The sequence below is a fragment of the Apodemus sylvaticus genome, chromosome 23 (genome assembly GCF_947179515.1).
Source record: "Apodemus sylvaticus chromosome 23, mApoSyl1.1, whole genome shotgun sequence".
NCBI lineage: Eukaryota > Metazoa > Chordata > Mammalia > Rodentia > Muridae > Apodemus > Apodemus sylvaticus.
Genome location: NC_067494.1, coordinates 39,855,334 through 39,870,730, shown reverse-complemented (window position 1 = coordinate 39,870,730; position 15,397 = coordinate 39,855,334). Strand labels below are relative to the sequence as shown.

The 15,397-nt window shown below is 47.5% G+C and overlaps 1 protein-coding gene across 3 annotated transcripts in view; it reads right to left on the bottom strand.

The window, feature by feature from the left end:
• Positions 1–15,397, bottom strand: part of Zdhhc14 (zinc finger DHHC-type palmitoyltransferase 14) — a 260,562-nt gene that overhangs the window by 34,463 nt on the left and 210,702 nt on the right. For all 3 annotated transcript variants that reach the window (XM_052169860.1, XM_052169861.1, XM_052169862.1), the window contains exons 4-5: positions 6,988–7,125; positions 4,446–4,494 (exon numbers count right to left, since the gene is read on the bottom strand). In XM_052169860.1, the coding sequence (XP_052025820.1) occupies positions 4,446–4,494; positions 6,988–7,125 (187 nt within the window). The remainder of the gene's footprint in view (positions 1–4,445; positions 4,495–6,987; positions 7,126–15,397) is intronic.

Here is a 15,397-nt window from a genome sequence, read left to right as displayed (position 1 = left end):
GACAAGAAGTCCATACCATGAAGGGTTAGGGAAAACCCTTCTTTTCTCCTCATTATAGCTCTTTGAGATTATTTTAGAACTTTCAACCTTTATCAACTGCCTGTCTGCACTGCGATCTTATGCAACGTAATTGGAGACTTAAGCCTCAGGCGTGTCCTCCCTCTCATTAGTTGGGGGTGGTGGGAAGGCACTGGCCTCTCTTTCTGAGTGGAGCAGGGCTGGTGTCTGGGAGACCATTCTTGCTTAGGAGATGTCAGGCATGTCACTGGATTTTGCTGGACGGGTAGGTGCATCTGTATAGGTCACTAAGGGTGTCTGTCCTGATTTTCTTGGAGTCTTTGCACATCAATGTCTACCAGCATGGGCAGGCCAGCAAAGGCCAATGCTTTATTATTTCCCCACTATGCCACACAGTGTCCTTCTTTCAGCCAACTTTCTAGTAAATTCCATTAAGAAGGACCAGTGCCCATTACTCTGTGGAGGCCTCTCAGGAGGGCAAGTCTTGAAATGAATGCAAATTGGAGATAAAGAGGCTTTCTAGGGGGAAGCCTTTGCAAATGCCGAATCAATTGCCACTTGATTTACCAACCACAGGAAATCCTTTCCATTTGGGGTGCTCTGAACAATAAGTCATGATTACAAGCGACTGTAATCCCGTTAATGAGCTGTTAATGCCATGCTGCACTGACTGAGGGCGCATGGCAGGGTCTCCTCTCTGGGGAATTCTTCAAGGATGCCCAGGGTCCCCTGGTCTCCCCTGCTCCCAGGAGACCGGGAGGAAGTGTCCGCCACATGGCTCCCTGACATGTCTGACCAGTGGCCTTTTCCTGTGGGGTGTGGCTTCCATATATTTCCCTCCTTCTGTCTGACAAGTGGGTAACTAAAGGGGATCCCCTATAGTTACTGTGGGGTGTTAAAGATGTGTGTGTGTGTGTGTGAGAGAGAGAGAGACAGAGAGAGACAGAGAGAGAGAGAGAGAGAGAGAGAGAGAGAGAGAGATCAATCTCTGAAGTTTTCTTTGTAAATTGTATCTCAGAACTCACCATTTATCTTCAATCTATTCAATGTTAGTATCTCCCTTGTCTCCTGGGACCCTTTGTCTCCAAGGCGCCCTACCCTGTAGGACCTCCTCTTATGTTTTGAATGTGAAATGTACCCTATAGCTCAGTTTCCAGCTAGTGGCAGGTTTGGGGGGGAGGTTACAGAATTTTTGGTAACCTGGGGTTTAAATGGCAGGGCTAGACCATGGGGGGGGGGGGAGGCGTTGTGCTCAGACTCTGCTTCTGGTTTCGGTTTTGTTTCTTGTTCATTGAAGATGAAAAGAACCTTGAGGATGACCTCTTGCCTTGAGGATCCCTACCGTGAGGGACTACAGCTACAAGCTAAAGTGTCCCTAAACCCTCACTTCTTTTTTTTTTTTTTTAAATATTTATTTATTTATTATATGAAGGTTCGCTGTAGGTGTCTTCAGACACACCAGAAGAGGGCGTCAGATCTCATTACAGATGGCTGTGAGCCACCATGTGGTTGCTGGGAATTGAACTCAGGACCTCTGGAAGAGCAGCCAGTGCTCTTAACCTCTGAGCCATCTCTCCAGCCCCAAACCCTCACTTCTTATCCCCCCCCCCCACTCCAGAGAATGTTTATGAGGTATTTCGTATCAGAGACGGGAAAGGTCTCACTAATGTCCTCCGAATCATCCCGCCCTTCCCCCCTCCTCAGACCTTGGCTCTAACCACATTGCTTTTCCCACCAATCAGCCCCAGCCCCAAGCCTCACCTATGCACAGTCTATGCTGTTACACACGCAGCCCTGCTGTTGTTCACGGAGAGAGAAAGAAGCAGCATGCGGACTGCAGGTGTGCATTGGCGTGTCACCATAGATCCGGCCCTTCCAAACTGAATGTGCTTTGAAGGCCAGGGTCTATCCGCTGTCCTTGGCCCTGTGACCCTCAGGTTTGGCTCATCAAGGTAGGAGTCCAGCAGAGGAATTTTACAGGACAAATTGGCCTGTAGTTCTCCTCTGTAGGCCTGGTCCCGTGTGTGTGTGTGTGTGTGTGTGTGTTTAGAGTAGGTTCTCCTTTATCTCTTTCTGAGAGGGAGGAGGGGGGCTCTCATAAAACTAGGGTAGGGGTAGGTACCTAACTGGCTACTGACCAGAGGCTCTCTCTCTCCCTGGCAGCCTCTGCTTCTTTGATGTAAACAGGGAGGCCCTGGAGTGGTGGGCAGGCTTGGGAGGCAGGAAGAAATGAGAAAGACAGAGGAGGGTCTAGCCAAAGGTGGAGGCTGTGATGCTGGCTGGGATGTGGCCTGCTGAGTCCCTTCTATTCAAGGCTGTCTGGGACCCTCTCTCCCCTTTTCCACTATTAGTGGGCCATACTGGTCCTATATATTGTTGAGGCTGGTCGGTGGTTCTTTTCTCCTAAAGTCCTACCTGTCATTGGTCAACACTGCCATCATTTATGTTAGCATTTCTGATGCGGTGCTGTGGTTAGCTATGAGGTACACGTGCCTCCCATGTCTCTCACTTCCTCAGTGACATTGGTTTTTAGTTGGGTATTTTTCAGAATAAATCTGCTAAGAGAAGCCTCTGCCTGGGACCTTATTTCTCATCAAAGTTTGTTTAGGTCATGGTCAGGGGACCAGGTTTGAAGCCGCCAAAAGTCTGAAAAAGACAAGATATCCCCTCCTCCTAGGGTATCTGCCAGTATCCACGAGGCTCAGCCTGGCACACAGGCAATCCAGCTCAGACCTTCCTCCGGAAGCTTTATGGCTCCCTGTTCTGAAGCCTGAAGGTCTAGAGAGGCCGAGCTGTAGGCAGCACGACCCCCAGTCAAGGGACAGCTCTGTAAGCATGCAGTATACAGGCCAGACTCACCCACTACACACTAGACCAGCCTTGGGGCTGGTTCTCCTAAAACAGAGGTTTTCAACCCTCTTGGGTCACAACCCCCATAGGGGTCTCAGATCAGACATCCTGCACATCAGATGTTTACATTATGATTCACGGCAGTAGCAAAATTACAATCATGAAGTAGCAACAAAATAAGTTTATGGTTGGGGGTCACCACAACGTGAGGAACGGTATTAAAGGGTCGTGGCATTAGAAAGGTTGAGAACCACTGCCTTGAGATGCGATTGTTTCTAGGGAAGACACAGGCAAAGCTTCACTTTAAGCTTGAAGCACTATCCTCTGAATCTGGGGATTACAGGGGAAATGGCTGTGGGGAGCTGGTCACTCTCTGGGTGCCGTGCGAAGGAACGAGGGGTACCATTCCCCATAGAACCTGTTCTTAGCAGTTCTGGTGAGCACTTGATTCTATGAACTATCCTTTCTCCTTGCTAACCTGTAACTAACTCCAGCTTTCTAGATCATTAACAGGAGATTGGACACGTGGAATTTACTCTTCAATCCCCTCATCGCTTGATATCAGTATTCCCCAGTCTCCTTCCACCATACAGACACCATTACCAAGTTGTCAGCTGACCACGGAGGATGCACGGGTCACCAGCCTCCTGCGCAGTCCACAGTGCTCTGTGGGGCCAGAAGGAGATAACGTCTATTGTGCAAACACCAGCCCCCTCCCTACACATGTTCATTCCATATCCCGGGGCTCAGCAGCATGGCCGGCTTTACTTTAAAAAGTATGTTTACATATCACCATTGAAAATCACTCATGAGATTAATGAACAGCTCAAATGCGGTCTATGCTGTTATGTGAGGAGAAAGCTGAGTCCTGAGGAGCTAGGTCAGCAGGTCCTTCTGTTTGATCCCACAGCAAATCAGCATCAGCCTAGGCCCACTCAGCACTTAACACACAGGCATTTTCTTTTTAAGATTCAAAATACCAGGCGTGAATATGTGCACTGTTTGGGAGGGTAGGAAAGGGTCCCCGAGTATCTAAATGACTTAATCTTTCAGGTTAGTGAAAGAGAGTTCTGTCTAGAGACAGTAGAGGTGACTGCACTTGCAGAGGAACATTGTTAAGTACCCCAGAGTCTCTGAAGTATCCCAGGACCCTCACATGCTGCCCCAAACAGACTCATACGTGGGCATCCATGAAGGCGAAAAACACCTGCTAACCACAGTGACATCAGACAGGCTCACAGCTCTACTTCAGCCTAACCTGGTGCAGCACAGGTCTCAGTCGGCTTCTGGGGTGGGAGGGGCAGATGAAACTCCACACAGCTTTCAAGCTAAGGCGCTCTTCAGTTTAGACAGCGCTGTGTGAGTCACCTGGAGACTCGCCGTTCAGATGCCATTCCTCATAGGAGGGAATGTTGTGTGAGGCTCCCGATGCCTTTACGGGATGATTGAGGGTGTGATTTATGAGAAGAAAAGCCAAAGCCAGAGGACTAGCAAGGTAAGAATAAAGAAAGAATGTAGGGGCTAGAGAAATACTGACTCCGTGAGCAAAGTCCCCATTGAACCGCTGGAAAGGATATCTCGCTGGACTGTCCTTAAGGGCATCGAGGAATCCCTTTTGCTGTGAACCTGTGGAATAAAGTCAAGATTTACTATTCAGATTCTCACCCCACCCCCATGCTTTTATCTATGTAAGAAGAACAGGTGTGTCAACGCCCACTAAACAATCTCTGTATTTGGTAAGCCTTAGGGCACCCAGTTTACTGATCAGATGGCAGATTCAGAATTAGAACCAACATCTGCAGGACATTATTTTTTTCAATGAAAGCAGATGCGTATCTGTATGTTCTCTCATAAATTATATCTTTGATTACTCTTGTGTTCTCCTCATTTTTAACAGGAAAACAAAATCCTACACGGTTTCTTCTGTTTTGCCCATATTCGTTAACTTTTGGCAGTAGAGGTCTTAGGGATTTTAGCTACCAGCAACAATCTTCCTGGGTAGTTATTGCTACCCAGAAAAAACAGAGAGAGTTCATTTACTGACTCCTTTTGGGTGATCATTGTCGTTGTCCTGCAAGGACACATTGGGGAGTTTGAGTTAAGCTTAATTTGATGAGAAAAGGGATCTTGCTTTGTGTTTGATATAGTGACATCCTACTTTAAAATTTTTTTTAAAGATTTGTTTTGTGTGTGTGTGTGTGCAGGTGCATGACGACATGTGACTAGATGTGAAGCTTGTGAGGTTGACAACTATGTGTGTGAGTGTGTGATGAACTGTATAAGTGTGTATATATGTTTTCCTGGTGCTTATATTCAGGATTGAGTAATTGAAAAGTAGCCCGGAAGCTCTGGAACGCAGGGTGGAGGCTCAGAGAGCAACTGGATAGTGTGAAACGGAAGCTTTCTGAGCGTCCCTGAAGGATGTGAGATCACCAAGTCGTGCCCATCTCAACCATGTGGAGATGCACGGTGCAGCACAGAGTTTGGGCCCTGGTTAATTTTGGCACATGCTGTTTTTATTTATCTGCAAGTGTTTTCTTTTTTCATAAGAAAGTTTACAAAATTTATAAAAGAATGTAAGGCAAAAAAATTACTATTTCTGATCATCATGTGTGCACAGAGCATTGATACTTCCTCTGCCTATGCCAACAGTCGCTTCCTTCAAAACAACGTCTAACACCCTCTGCTTTTTCTCTGCTGCTTTTGTGTGTGAATCCACAGACCAGCTCTGCTTTTACCATTTTGGTATTCAAAAAGCCCCAGGAAAGTGGTGGTGGGGGTGTCTCTGCAAAGCCACCATGCCACCAGCTCCAGAGGCATGGAAGAGGCCTCTGGTGAGTCCTTAGCTTCTCCCACAAAGCCACTGACTTAGACGCCATATTCCAGGTCTGTGTCCCATATGGACAGGAGAATCGTATCAGAAACGCCTGGAGATTAGAAGCGCTGTGAGTCCTTTGGCAGCTGATGCAGTGGCTACACTTGACTGTTGCTTAGAGACCAGAGGAAGCCATTCGGAGCCCTTGCTTCCCCAGTCCGTCCATGGGCTCCACCCAAGCAAAAGGGTTGGGAATGGAACCTACAGAGCCTTTGCCTGCTCCATTCATAAGATCCGTGCCAACAGGGGAAGCCGAGAAAGCCACTCTGTTTAGATCCTTCCAGAAACACACCAGAGCGAGGCTGTGGGCTTGCTCATGCATCCTTATACCTCAGGAATGACTGAGAGGCCGAGCTGCTCGCTAAGGTGCGCAGTGACACTCTAATGGAAGTGTAAAGGTCTAGATTTGTAACTCAGTACCAGTTAACTTCCTTCTCACCATCCCTGGTTGTGGGAAAGGGAATGACTCGGAGACCAAGAAGCTCAGTATGCACTTCGCAATGGTGAATGAAAAAAAAATGCTGAATTCTTATGCAAATATGCTAAAAATCACGTATTCTCAAATCTAACTTAAAAAAATAAAAAGCCACATTCTTTATATGTCAGAGACTGGTCATACTCTGGCAGGAAATTGAGGCTCTCACTGAATGTCTATTTTGAACATATATAATGTGTGGAGGAGAAAACCCAGTATCTGCCCCCAGCCATATTCTTCCTCTAGGGATGTATATTTTTAAACCATGGTCAGTTGATAGTATGCCATATTCTTCCTCTAGGGATGTATATTTTTAAACCATGGGTCATTTAGGAGCAGATTCAACTTTTTGATGGTTATCATTATGCCCGTAGTTCCTTGTACAAAATGGAGGGATTGAACCTTTCAGGGGAACCCCAGCAGACATTACTGAGGTTGGAGAGTGCAGGCAGGTCAGTGTGATGCCTCGTTAGCGTAAGTGGGACCTGGTCCAGGTGACACCTGGAAACTGCCATTGGAGGGATCAAGGTTTAAGAAAGAGAGAGGAATGTAGAGGGATGGAGAAAGTAAATCACAGTGAGCAGGCTGGAGGGGGGAGGGGAGGGGGAGGGGCAGGGCGGGGGTGGGATGGTGGTGGGGGAGGGTGGGGGTGGGGGAGGGGTGGAGAGAAAGCCAGAATGGTCAGAAATAGGAACTCAGAATCAAGTCAGAAGAAGCCAAGGTCGGGCAAACAATTACATACATCACCTGTTCCGCCAGGCATACTTACGATGGATGACGTGTGTGATAACGAATGCAAATATAAAGACTGTCAGAAAGGACAGGGATAAAATAAACATATAAAAAAATCTGTAGTTTCTTTTGCCCACACAGTTGCCTACCCAGGGACAGTGGTGATCAAACTGTTCTGAAATGAGAGGCAGAGAAAGAGAAATGGAATTTAATTAATAAGATATCTGCGCACGCGAAGGAGCCCCCTCCCTCCCGCGATACTCCAATAACACAGCAGAACAGTATCGGGCTATGCATTTCCAAATGGACGACTCAGAGACGTCCTTATTAGCACTGAGACATTTCAGGAGCATAGTTAGTCTTTCAACAGGACACAGGTGTTTTGAAACACCAGACGTGAATTCTCCTCAAATGGTTACTGAAAGAAACACGGTAGCACCCATTCTCAAACTCAGAAGTCAAGACTTTCCTCAAAAGGAACCTTTGTGTTCACAGAACAATCTTCCCTTAAATGGTGCCAACACCATTGGATGACAAGGACTAGGCGGGGCTGGGGCTGGCTATGTCATTGGCTGGCCCCATGATACAGCAACTGGTCACAGAAAGAGTCATAATGGGCCTAGGGCAGGACAGAGGGTCAATCCTTTGTTTTCCCACTCTAGTTATAATCACTCAAACTAGTCACATGCATTAATATTCCTATGAGGAAATGATGTCACTAGGCTATCTTAGAGACAAGCAAAGAAACGAGGCACAAGGAGACGGGAGACTGTGCAGAGGCAGCCAGTTGAGCAGCAGAGCAATTATTCCTGAGGCCAGCCCTTTGGAGATCCTGCATCTAGTGTACACACTGCCTGTGGTCCTTCCTAACGTCAGCAAGCAATGCTTGGGCATTGCACACCATCCCTCCCCTGGTCAAAGTGTAAGCCCAAGGCTGTTCACTCTGGGGGAATTCACTCATGTCTGCAAAGCATCTGTGGCCGGTCTGTTCTTCTGCTTATGAGCAGTAGCAAAGTGCTTCTTCTTCCTCTCCAGCTGATTCCCGATGCAGACTGTTCGTGTAATCCCGGACAACCTACTTACTCCAGACAACCCACTCATCCAGACCACCTGCCTGAGCTGGGGGAACGTTCAGCACTCGACTTAGCTCTCTCCTCCGCTCTCTGCCTACCTAATTTCCATATTTTATCTCTCTGTATGGACTTCGGAAAACATGGAATGTTTTATAAATAAAACGCGACAGAGGTGGGTAAGGTGGACAGTTTCAAGAGAGTCATAGGCTCAGACCCCCACGTGACAGTTGTTGAAAAGGCGCAAGGACACCTGGGTAAGGTTCAAGGTCTAGGAAACAGAAGGGACACTGGACTGCAAGCAGCAAGCAAACGAAGAGGGGACAGCAGGACAAATTCCAAGCGCAGTGGCCTGGTGACAGAGCTGATGGCCCATAAGACGCAGACACTTAAGGAAAGTAATCACGGTTGGTGTGTCCCTGGGATTTCCACATTAATGCACACTGTCACCTAATACCTTCATAAAAACTGCCTCGCTGTGGCTAGGGGAGGGCGGGCTATGCAGGCAGAGCGTGCAAAATCTTTAGGGCCATGAAAACCTGCTGGGTACTAATAGACACCTATTATGCCACTGGATATTTGTTCAAGACCACGGGACCTCTAATCTCTAATGCAAGCCACAGACTCCGACCGTATGTCAGCACAGAGCCATCAGCCCTAACAAAACCTGCTTCCTCCGGTAAGGATGCAGAGGATGAGAGGATGTGTGTATAGGGGCGGTGGGTAGATGAGAATAGGACCTTCCTTTCTGGTTTTGTTCTGTGAGCCTAAAAACTATGTCTTCAAAGAATCAAACAAGCAAACATCATCTTCCCCAAGTCATCAGTCCACCGCCTATTCAATGGCAGGTCTGCATGATGAAGAATGCAGAAGATGGGGAAAAATCCTCCCCAGCCAGATTTCCCCCAAGACTATAAGGCTATTATTTCGAGCAATTACTTTTGTGCTTGACAGCTGAGCATAGGAAATGGGAGTGGGAGCAGAAGCCAGGAGCTAATAAGCACGTGGTGGGCCAGACTCTGCCTTCAGTGGTACACCTGGTTCTGCAAATCCTGCATAGAGACGGAGCCTCTGGAAGGCAGGGAAAACAGCTCTCAGCAAAAGCCACATACATGCAAGGTGCAGGGGAGCCATTAGCATCTAGAAGCCTCCAGAGGACAAGGTTTTACTTTGTGTGGCCCAATCCCTAGCACAGGCCTTTTAATTCAAGTTAGAAATCTTTAAACCTAGCCAAACAATGCTGCTGCGATCTCTTGACAGCAGGTCAGGCAGCAAAGATGACTCCCTGAGTCCTGTGGTCTCCTCGAGGCCTCTGGGAAGCTAGCACTTTTCAGGCTTGGGCTTGGTCCCTGGCTCTCCCGAAGCCTGGCCTGGAAGCTATTTCCTTTAGAACTGTGTCTTGTTGAAACTTTCTTGGTGGACCAAGTCCCACTGAAACTGCAGGCGCACCAAGCCATTCTCTGCACACTGTTTCTCACGTCTTCGGCAGATGTCTTCTTCATTGTGGCTACTGGGTCCGAGGCTCCCAGGCCCCTCTGGGGATGCAGAAATCAGGTATCACAGGCCTGTGAATCTGCCATCCCTTCTACCCTAACACCTAACTTTCGGTATCTCTCCTGTTTTCCCCCGTGCTACTCATGAGCTAGAGGGGCTCCTTCCTCTTCACTATAGACTCCATGCATGGGTAAAATCTTTCATCTGAAGGCTCAAGAGCCAACTGCATGTTGACAATGCCAAAATGGCTACTTCCTACCTTCAGCGACAGACGCCTGCTAGATCTGGCTAGCATCTCAGATATGCCTTCTCCAATTAGACTTCCTGCGGCTCTTTCCCAAACATGAGCCTCTCTCGACTATTGTCCAGCCAGCTGCCTAACTCAGAGACCCGTCCTCTTGCTGACCTCATCCTTTCCACTCCAGCTACATCCAATCAATCAAGTCCCATGGGCTCTGCCCACTTTCATTGGAAGCCACGCTAGTTTTTCTGTGTTCTCACCTGCCAAAGTACTGAGTAGGCTCTAATCCAGCAGCTATTTACCAGGAGGCTGTATGAATCTACACATCACCAGGACCTCCATAGGTGATGTGGTTAGAAACCCAAGAATCCTCCAACATATAACAAGGACACATGCTCCTCTATGTTCTAGCAGTCTTGTTTATAATAGCCAGAAGCTGGAAAGAAGCCAGGTGTCTCTCAACAGAGGAATGGATACAGAAAATGTGGTACATTTATTTACACAGTGGAATACTACTCAGCTATTAAAAATAATGAATTCATGAAATTCTTAGGCAAGTGGATGAAACTAGAAAATATCATCCTGAGTGAGGTAACCCAATCACAAAAGAACACACATGGTATGCACTCAGTGATAAGTGTATATTAGCCCAGGAGCTTGGAATCCTCAAGATACAATTCACAGACCACATGAAGCTCAAGAAGAAGGAAGACCAAAGTGTGAGTGTGTTGGTCCTTCTTAGAAAGGGGAACAAAATACGGAGACAAAGTGCAGAGCAGAGACTGAAGGAAAGGCCATCCAGAGACTGTCCTACCTGGGGATGCGTTCCAGATACAGTCACCAAACTCTGACATTATTGTGGATGCTAAGAAAGTCTTGCTGAAAGGAGCCTGATATAGCTGTCTCCTGAGAGACCCCGCCAGAGTCTTACACTTACAGAGTCAGATGCTTGCAGCCAACCATTGCACTGAGTACGGGGTCCCCAATGGAGGAGCTAGAGAAAGGACTGAAGGAACTGAAGGGGCTTGCAACCCCATATGAAGAACAACAATACCAACCAACCAGACCCTCCAAGAGTTCCCAGAGACTAAACCACCAACCAAAGAGTACACATGACTCTGGCTGCATATGTAGCAGAAGATGGCCTTGTCAGGCATCAATGGGAGGAGAGGTCCTTGGTCCTATGAAGGCTCAATAGATGCCCCAGGGTAGGGGAATTGAGGGTGGGGAGGTGGGAGTGGGTGGGTGGAGGAACACCCTCATAGAAGCAGGGGAAGGGGGAATTGGATAGTGGGTTTCCAGGAAAGGGGAAAACAGGGTTAGGGGATAATACTTGAAATGTAAATAAATAAAATTAAAAAACAAAAAGAAACCCAAGAACATTCTATAAAATGATGGGTTAGCTGGCCAGAGCCATCCCGACCACACCCTGGATAGCTTCCAACTGCTTCTTTCTCACTCTGCTATCCTACCCCCACCTCATGATTCTCAAGGACAGAATGGAGTCTTTCTAATCATCTTTATAACCCGCATACTCAGAAGACTTGTGTGTGGATTATTGCATAAAGTGAACAAATGACTTTCAGGGCCTGTAGCAGGCTTAGGAGTGGGGCCATGCCTGGCGGGCAGTTGATGGCCTTGAACAAGGGTGGGGGAAGGGAAGAGGCTGGGAAAGCCAAAAGTAAGGAAATGTCTGGGGAGGTCTGGGGACTGGGTAGTGCTCTGGGCAAGCAGGTGGCCAGCTGTAATTATGGGTAAACCCCTATGACTGTGGGAGGCAGGAAGGCTCTATTTAAAAGCTCTCGCTTGGTTGGAGACCCGAGTGAGATCTGCAGGATGCAGGGGTACCACGTCACCTGTCTCGGCTCCCAAGCAAGGAAAGAATGCTGTCCGTGGGGATACCACCCAAGAAAAGGTAGCAGGATCCTACCTTACAGCCTTAATTTATGAATGATTAAAAGAAGCGTCCAGACACACTGTTCCAGCTAGAAGCATGACTTCCTATTATGGATGATGGACCCCTCCTGTCCTCCATGACGCACCTCTCCTGTCCTCCATGACACAGCCCAGGAAGCCCGGAGAGAGACAACCAGTCTGGAAACCAATGGTGGCCCAGCTGGATCTGAGACTCAATGCTGAGACCCTTACTTGACCTCTTCTCTGACTAAGAGAAGACCTGGGAGGGTATGAAAGAGACCTTAGCCAATAGTGGAGTGGGGCTCGAGAGATGGTTCAGTGGTTAAGAGCTCGACTGCTCTTCCAGAGGTCCTGAGTTCAAATCCCAGCAACCACATGGTGGCTCACAACCATCTGTAATGGGATCTGATGCCATCTTCTGGTGTGTCTGAAGACAGCGACAGTGTACTCGCATACATAAAAGCAAATAAATCTTTAAAAAAAGAAAGAAAGAAAGAAAGAAAGAAAGAAAGAAAAGAAAAGAAAAGAAAACAAGAGAAAAAAAAAGAAATACTGGAGTTGCCAGTAAAGCTGGTCAGGAACCGGAAAGTCTCTGGATCAAGGAATAAAAAGGAAGCCAGAGAAAAGAATGAATTTAAAAAAGAAAAAGTTAGCGGAACGGTGCTAGAGCATTCTGTTAATCCCAACACTCAGGAGGCTCCAGCAGGCAGATTTCTGGGAGTTTGAGGCCAGCCTGGTCTACAGAACAAGTTCCAGGATAGCCATGGCTACCTGGAGGAGTCTGGTCTCAACAGAACAGCATAGCACAGCACAGCACAGCCCAGCCCAGCACAGCACAGCACAGCACAGCACAGCACAGCACAGGCACAGCCCAGCCCAGCCCAGCCCAGCCCAGCCCAGCCCAGCACAAAGCACAGCCCAGCCCAGCCCAGCCCAGCCCAGCCCAGCCCAGCCCAGCACAGCACAGCACAGCACAACACAGCACAGCACAACACAGCACAACACAGCACAACACAGCACAGAACAAAGCAAAGCAAAACTTGTCAGGCCTCAGAGTGGAATTCAGTGCTGTACTGATGTGGCCTGAGGTCCACACGAGTGCTCTGGAGCTGGAATGCAGAGCTTTTCTTTTTCCTTTCCTTTCCATTCCTTTTTCTTTTCTTTTTCTCTCCCCATCCCTCCTTCCCTTCCTTCTCTGTGACTGGGTCTCATCCTGTAGGCCTGGCTGTCCTGGAACTCACTCTGTAATCCAGGCTGGCCTTGATCTCACAGAGATTCATCTGCCTCTGCCTCCAGGAGTGCTGGGATTAAAGGCGCTCTGAATCACGCCCAGGGAGAATCTTCCTTCTCAGAGTTACAGGCACAGGCAGTCTTAACCTCTAGAGCATCTTGAGACGCGTGTGACCCAAGAGAGGGAGACCGCAATGGAGGCTTGAAGCTTCTAATCTAAATGTTAATTACATCCAAATTAACTTAAATGTTTTTAAAGATTCGAAGTGGAAAATTGCTTTTCTTTAAACCTCAGGCTTCTTTTACTTCCAAAAATCAGAAGAATTTTCCCCTTTGCAAGGTACTTTGTGTTTGTGTTCTAGGACAAATATTGAGATCCAGTGACACACATCATTGCCTGGCCTGAGGGGGTACACAGCACTCCTAAAGTAATCCTGGAGGGACAGCTGGGAATTTAGCTTAGCGAGGGATTCCAGGACAGAGACTTTATCACTTAAGGATTTTTTATCTCCATCCAGATCTAAGCGGTTAACAGTCCCCCACTGCACTCAAGGCTGGGAAGGGCCCCTGCCTGGTCACTTTGAGACCATTCTTGTTTTTATACACGCTGGTTCCCACCTCGCCAGGACCCAGGCACGGCAAAGCACTTAGCGTGAATCAAGTTATTTTTCATGTATGTTTGCATGTTTGCATGTATGTGGAGGTTAGAGAACACCCTTGGGTGTCATCCCAGGGACACTGTCCACTGTCTTTTAAGACAGGGTCTCTCAGAGATCTCGGTCTGACCACTGAGGTTAGACTGACTGTCCAGAAAGCCCTGGGAATTCTGTCTCCACAACCCCAGCTCTGCGATTACAAACACAACACGTCTACCATTTTTACATATATGCCAGGGACGCAACCTGGTCCTCCTGCCTACCAGGCAAGCGCTTTACCATTGGAACCATCTCTTCAGCCTAATTCTTACCATTTAATTCTCTTACTATCTAACGTTGTTAGACTCAATGTTATTGTTCCATTTTACAGTTGGGGAAAGAGGCCATAGGACTGGGTGGTTATCCAAATTCTGAACCTCTTTCTGGGGCTGTCTCCAATGCTAGCTTGTCTCTTATGAAACCGCCATTTGGCTGGGCCCTTTTAAGGGTCGTGTGGGTTGCAGGTTGTGAGTCTAGGAACCAGGATGTAAGGCACACTGCAGCATGCTTCCGTCAGCAGTAAACACAAAAACCCATGCTAAAGGCCTCTACCCTCCATTGAGAAATCTTTCAGACATGGGAAGGGGAGATTTATTCTCAGCCAGGGGAACATTAGGAAAGTGAAGACTTTTAATTTAGTCATGGGAATCTGACAGAGCTGCCAAGTGGGCATTATAGCTGGGTCTGTGGAGCTTGTGGGAGAAGTGGGGTCTGATGCGAACCAAGTGAGTATCTGGTAGGAAGTTTCTTCCCAGACTTTCTCTTCTCAACCCCTTCCCCCAAATGTATTCTAATTTGCTGAAAAATAAAATTAATAGATAGATTACAGTATTGTTACAGGGCTTCCAATGAGGACTCAATGTCTTCGCTTACAACAGCCGGTGCATTTAGTGACATCTTTGGGATAAAAATGTAAACGCCAAAAGGGACCACATCTAATCATTGCTTGTGTGGGATTTACCATCTTAGCATCTCTTTAGTATCTTATAAATTAAGATTCTTTGGCTTTTAAACCCATTTCTTAAAAAAAACAAAACAAAACAAAACTACAACTAAATCTTTTCAATATAAAAGCAGCTAGTAAATGTAGAATTGCTGCATTTATGGTACAACTTAGCATCACCGTGGGCAGCTGTGTGGCCTGTTCTAAAGTGTCCTCCCCATCCCTGTGATCTCACCGGCTCCTGCCAACCACATTGCTAGGTCTCTTTTGCACATTAATTTTAAAGGAGTTTGACTAATGAACAGTGGCGGTCCTTCCTGTCATCTCCCAGGGCTAATTATATCCATCTATCTTCTCAAATTGTCTGGGTTTGTCATCTGTTTTAACTCCAGTTCCCCAATGGCAATAAATGTGTGACTCTAGGAGAAGGGACAGACAGGTTCTGGGGAGGCTGGCATTTTGACGCAGGTCATACTATAACAGCTGTTTAGAAGCTGTTTTTGCTAACCGGCCCTGACTCCCTATCAAATCCACAACAAAAGCCTGGAGTCTCAGCTTCCGTATTTCATCTGTCTCCCCTGCCCTAGACCCTGGGGTCAGACTCTACCTGTGGGCGTGGTGATCAGTCAAGGACCACCTTGTCTAAGCACGGTAATAGCTCACCTGTTTCATCTTTCTGGGTTGAGAAATGGAGATACGGCTGACTGAGTTATCTTACTGTCGGCCTTTCAAAATGTCTTGTTCCTCACAACATCTGCCAAAGGCACCCAAAGTCTCTCTAGTCATTGTCCTAAGCCTAAATCCTTAGATCCCCGGAGCATCAGAACTTCACAGACCAACCCGCTTCAAACAGGAAC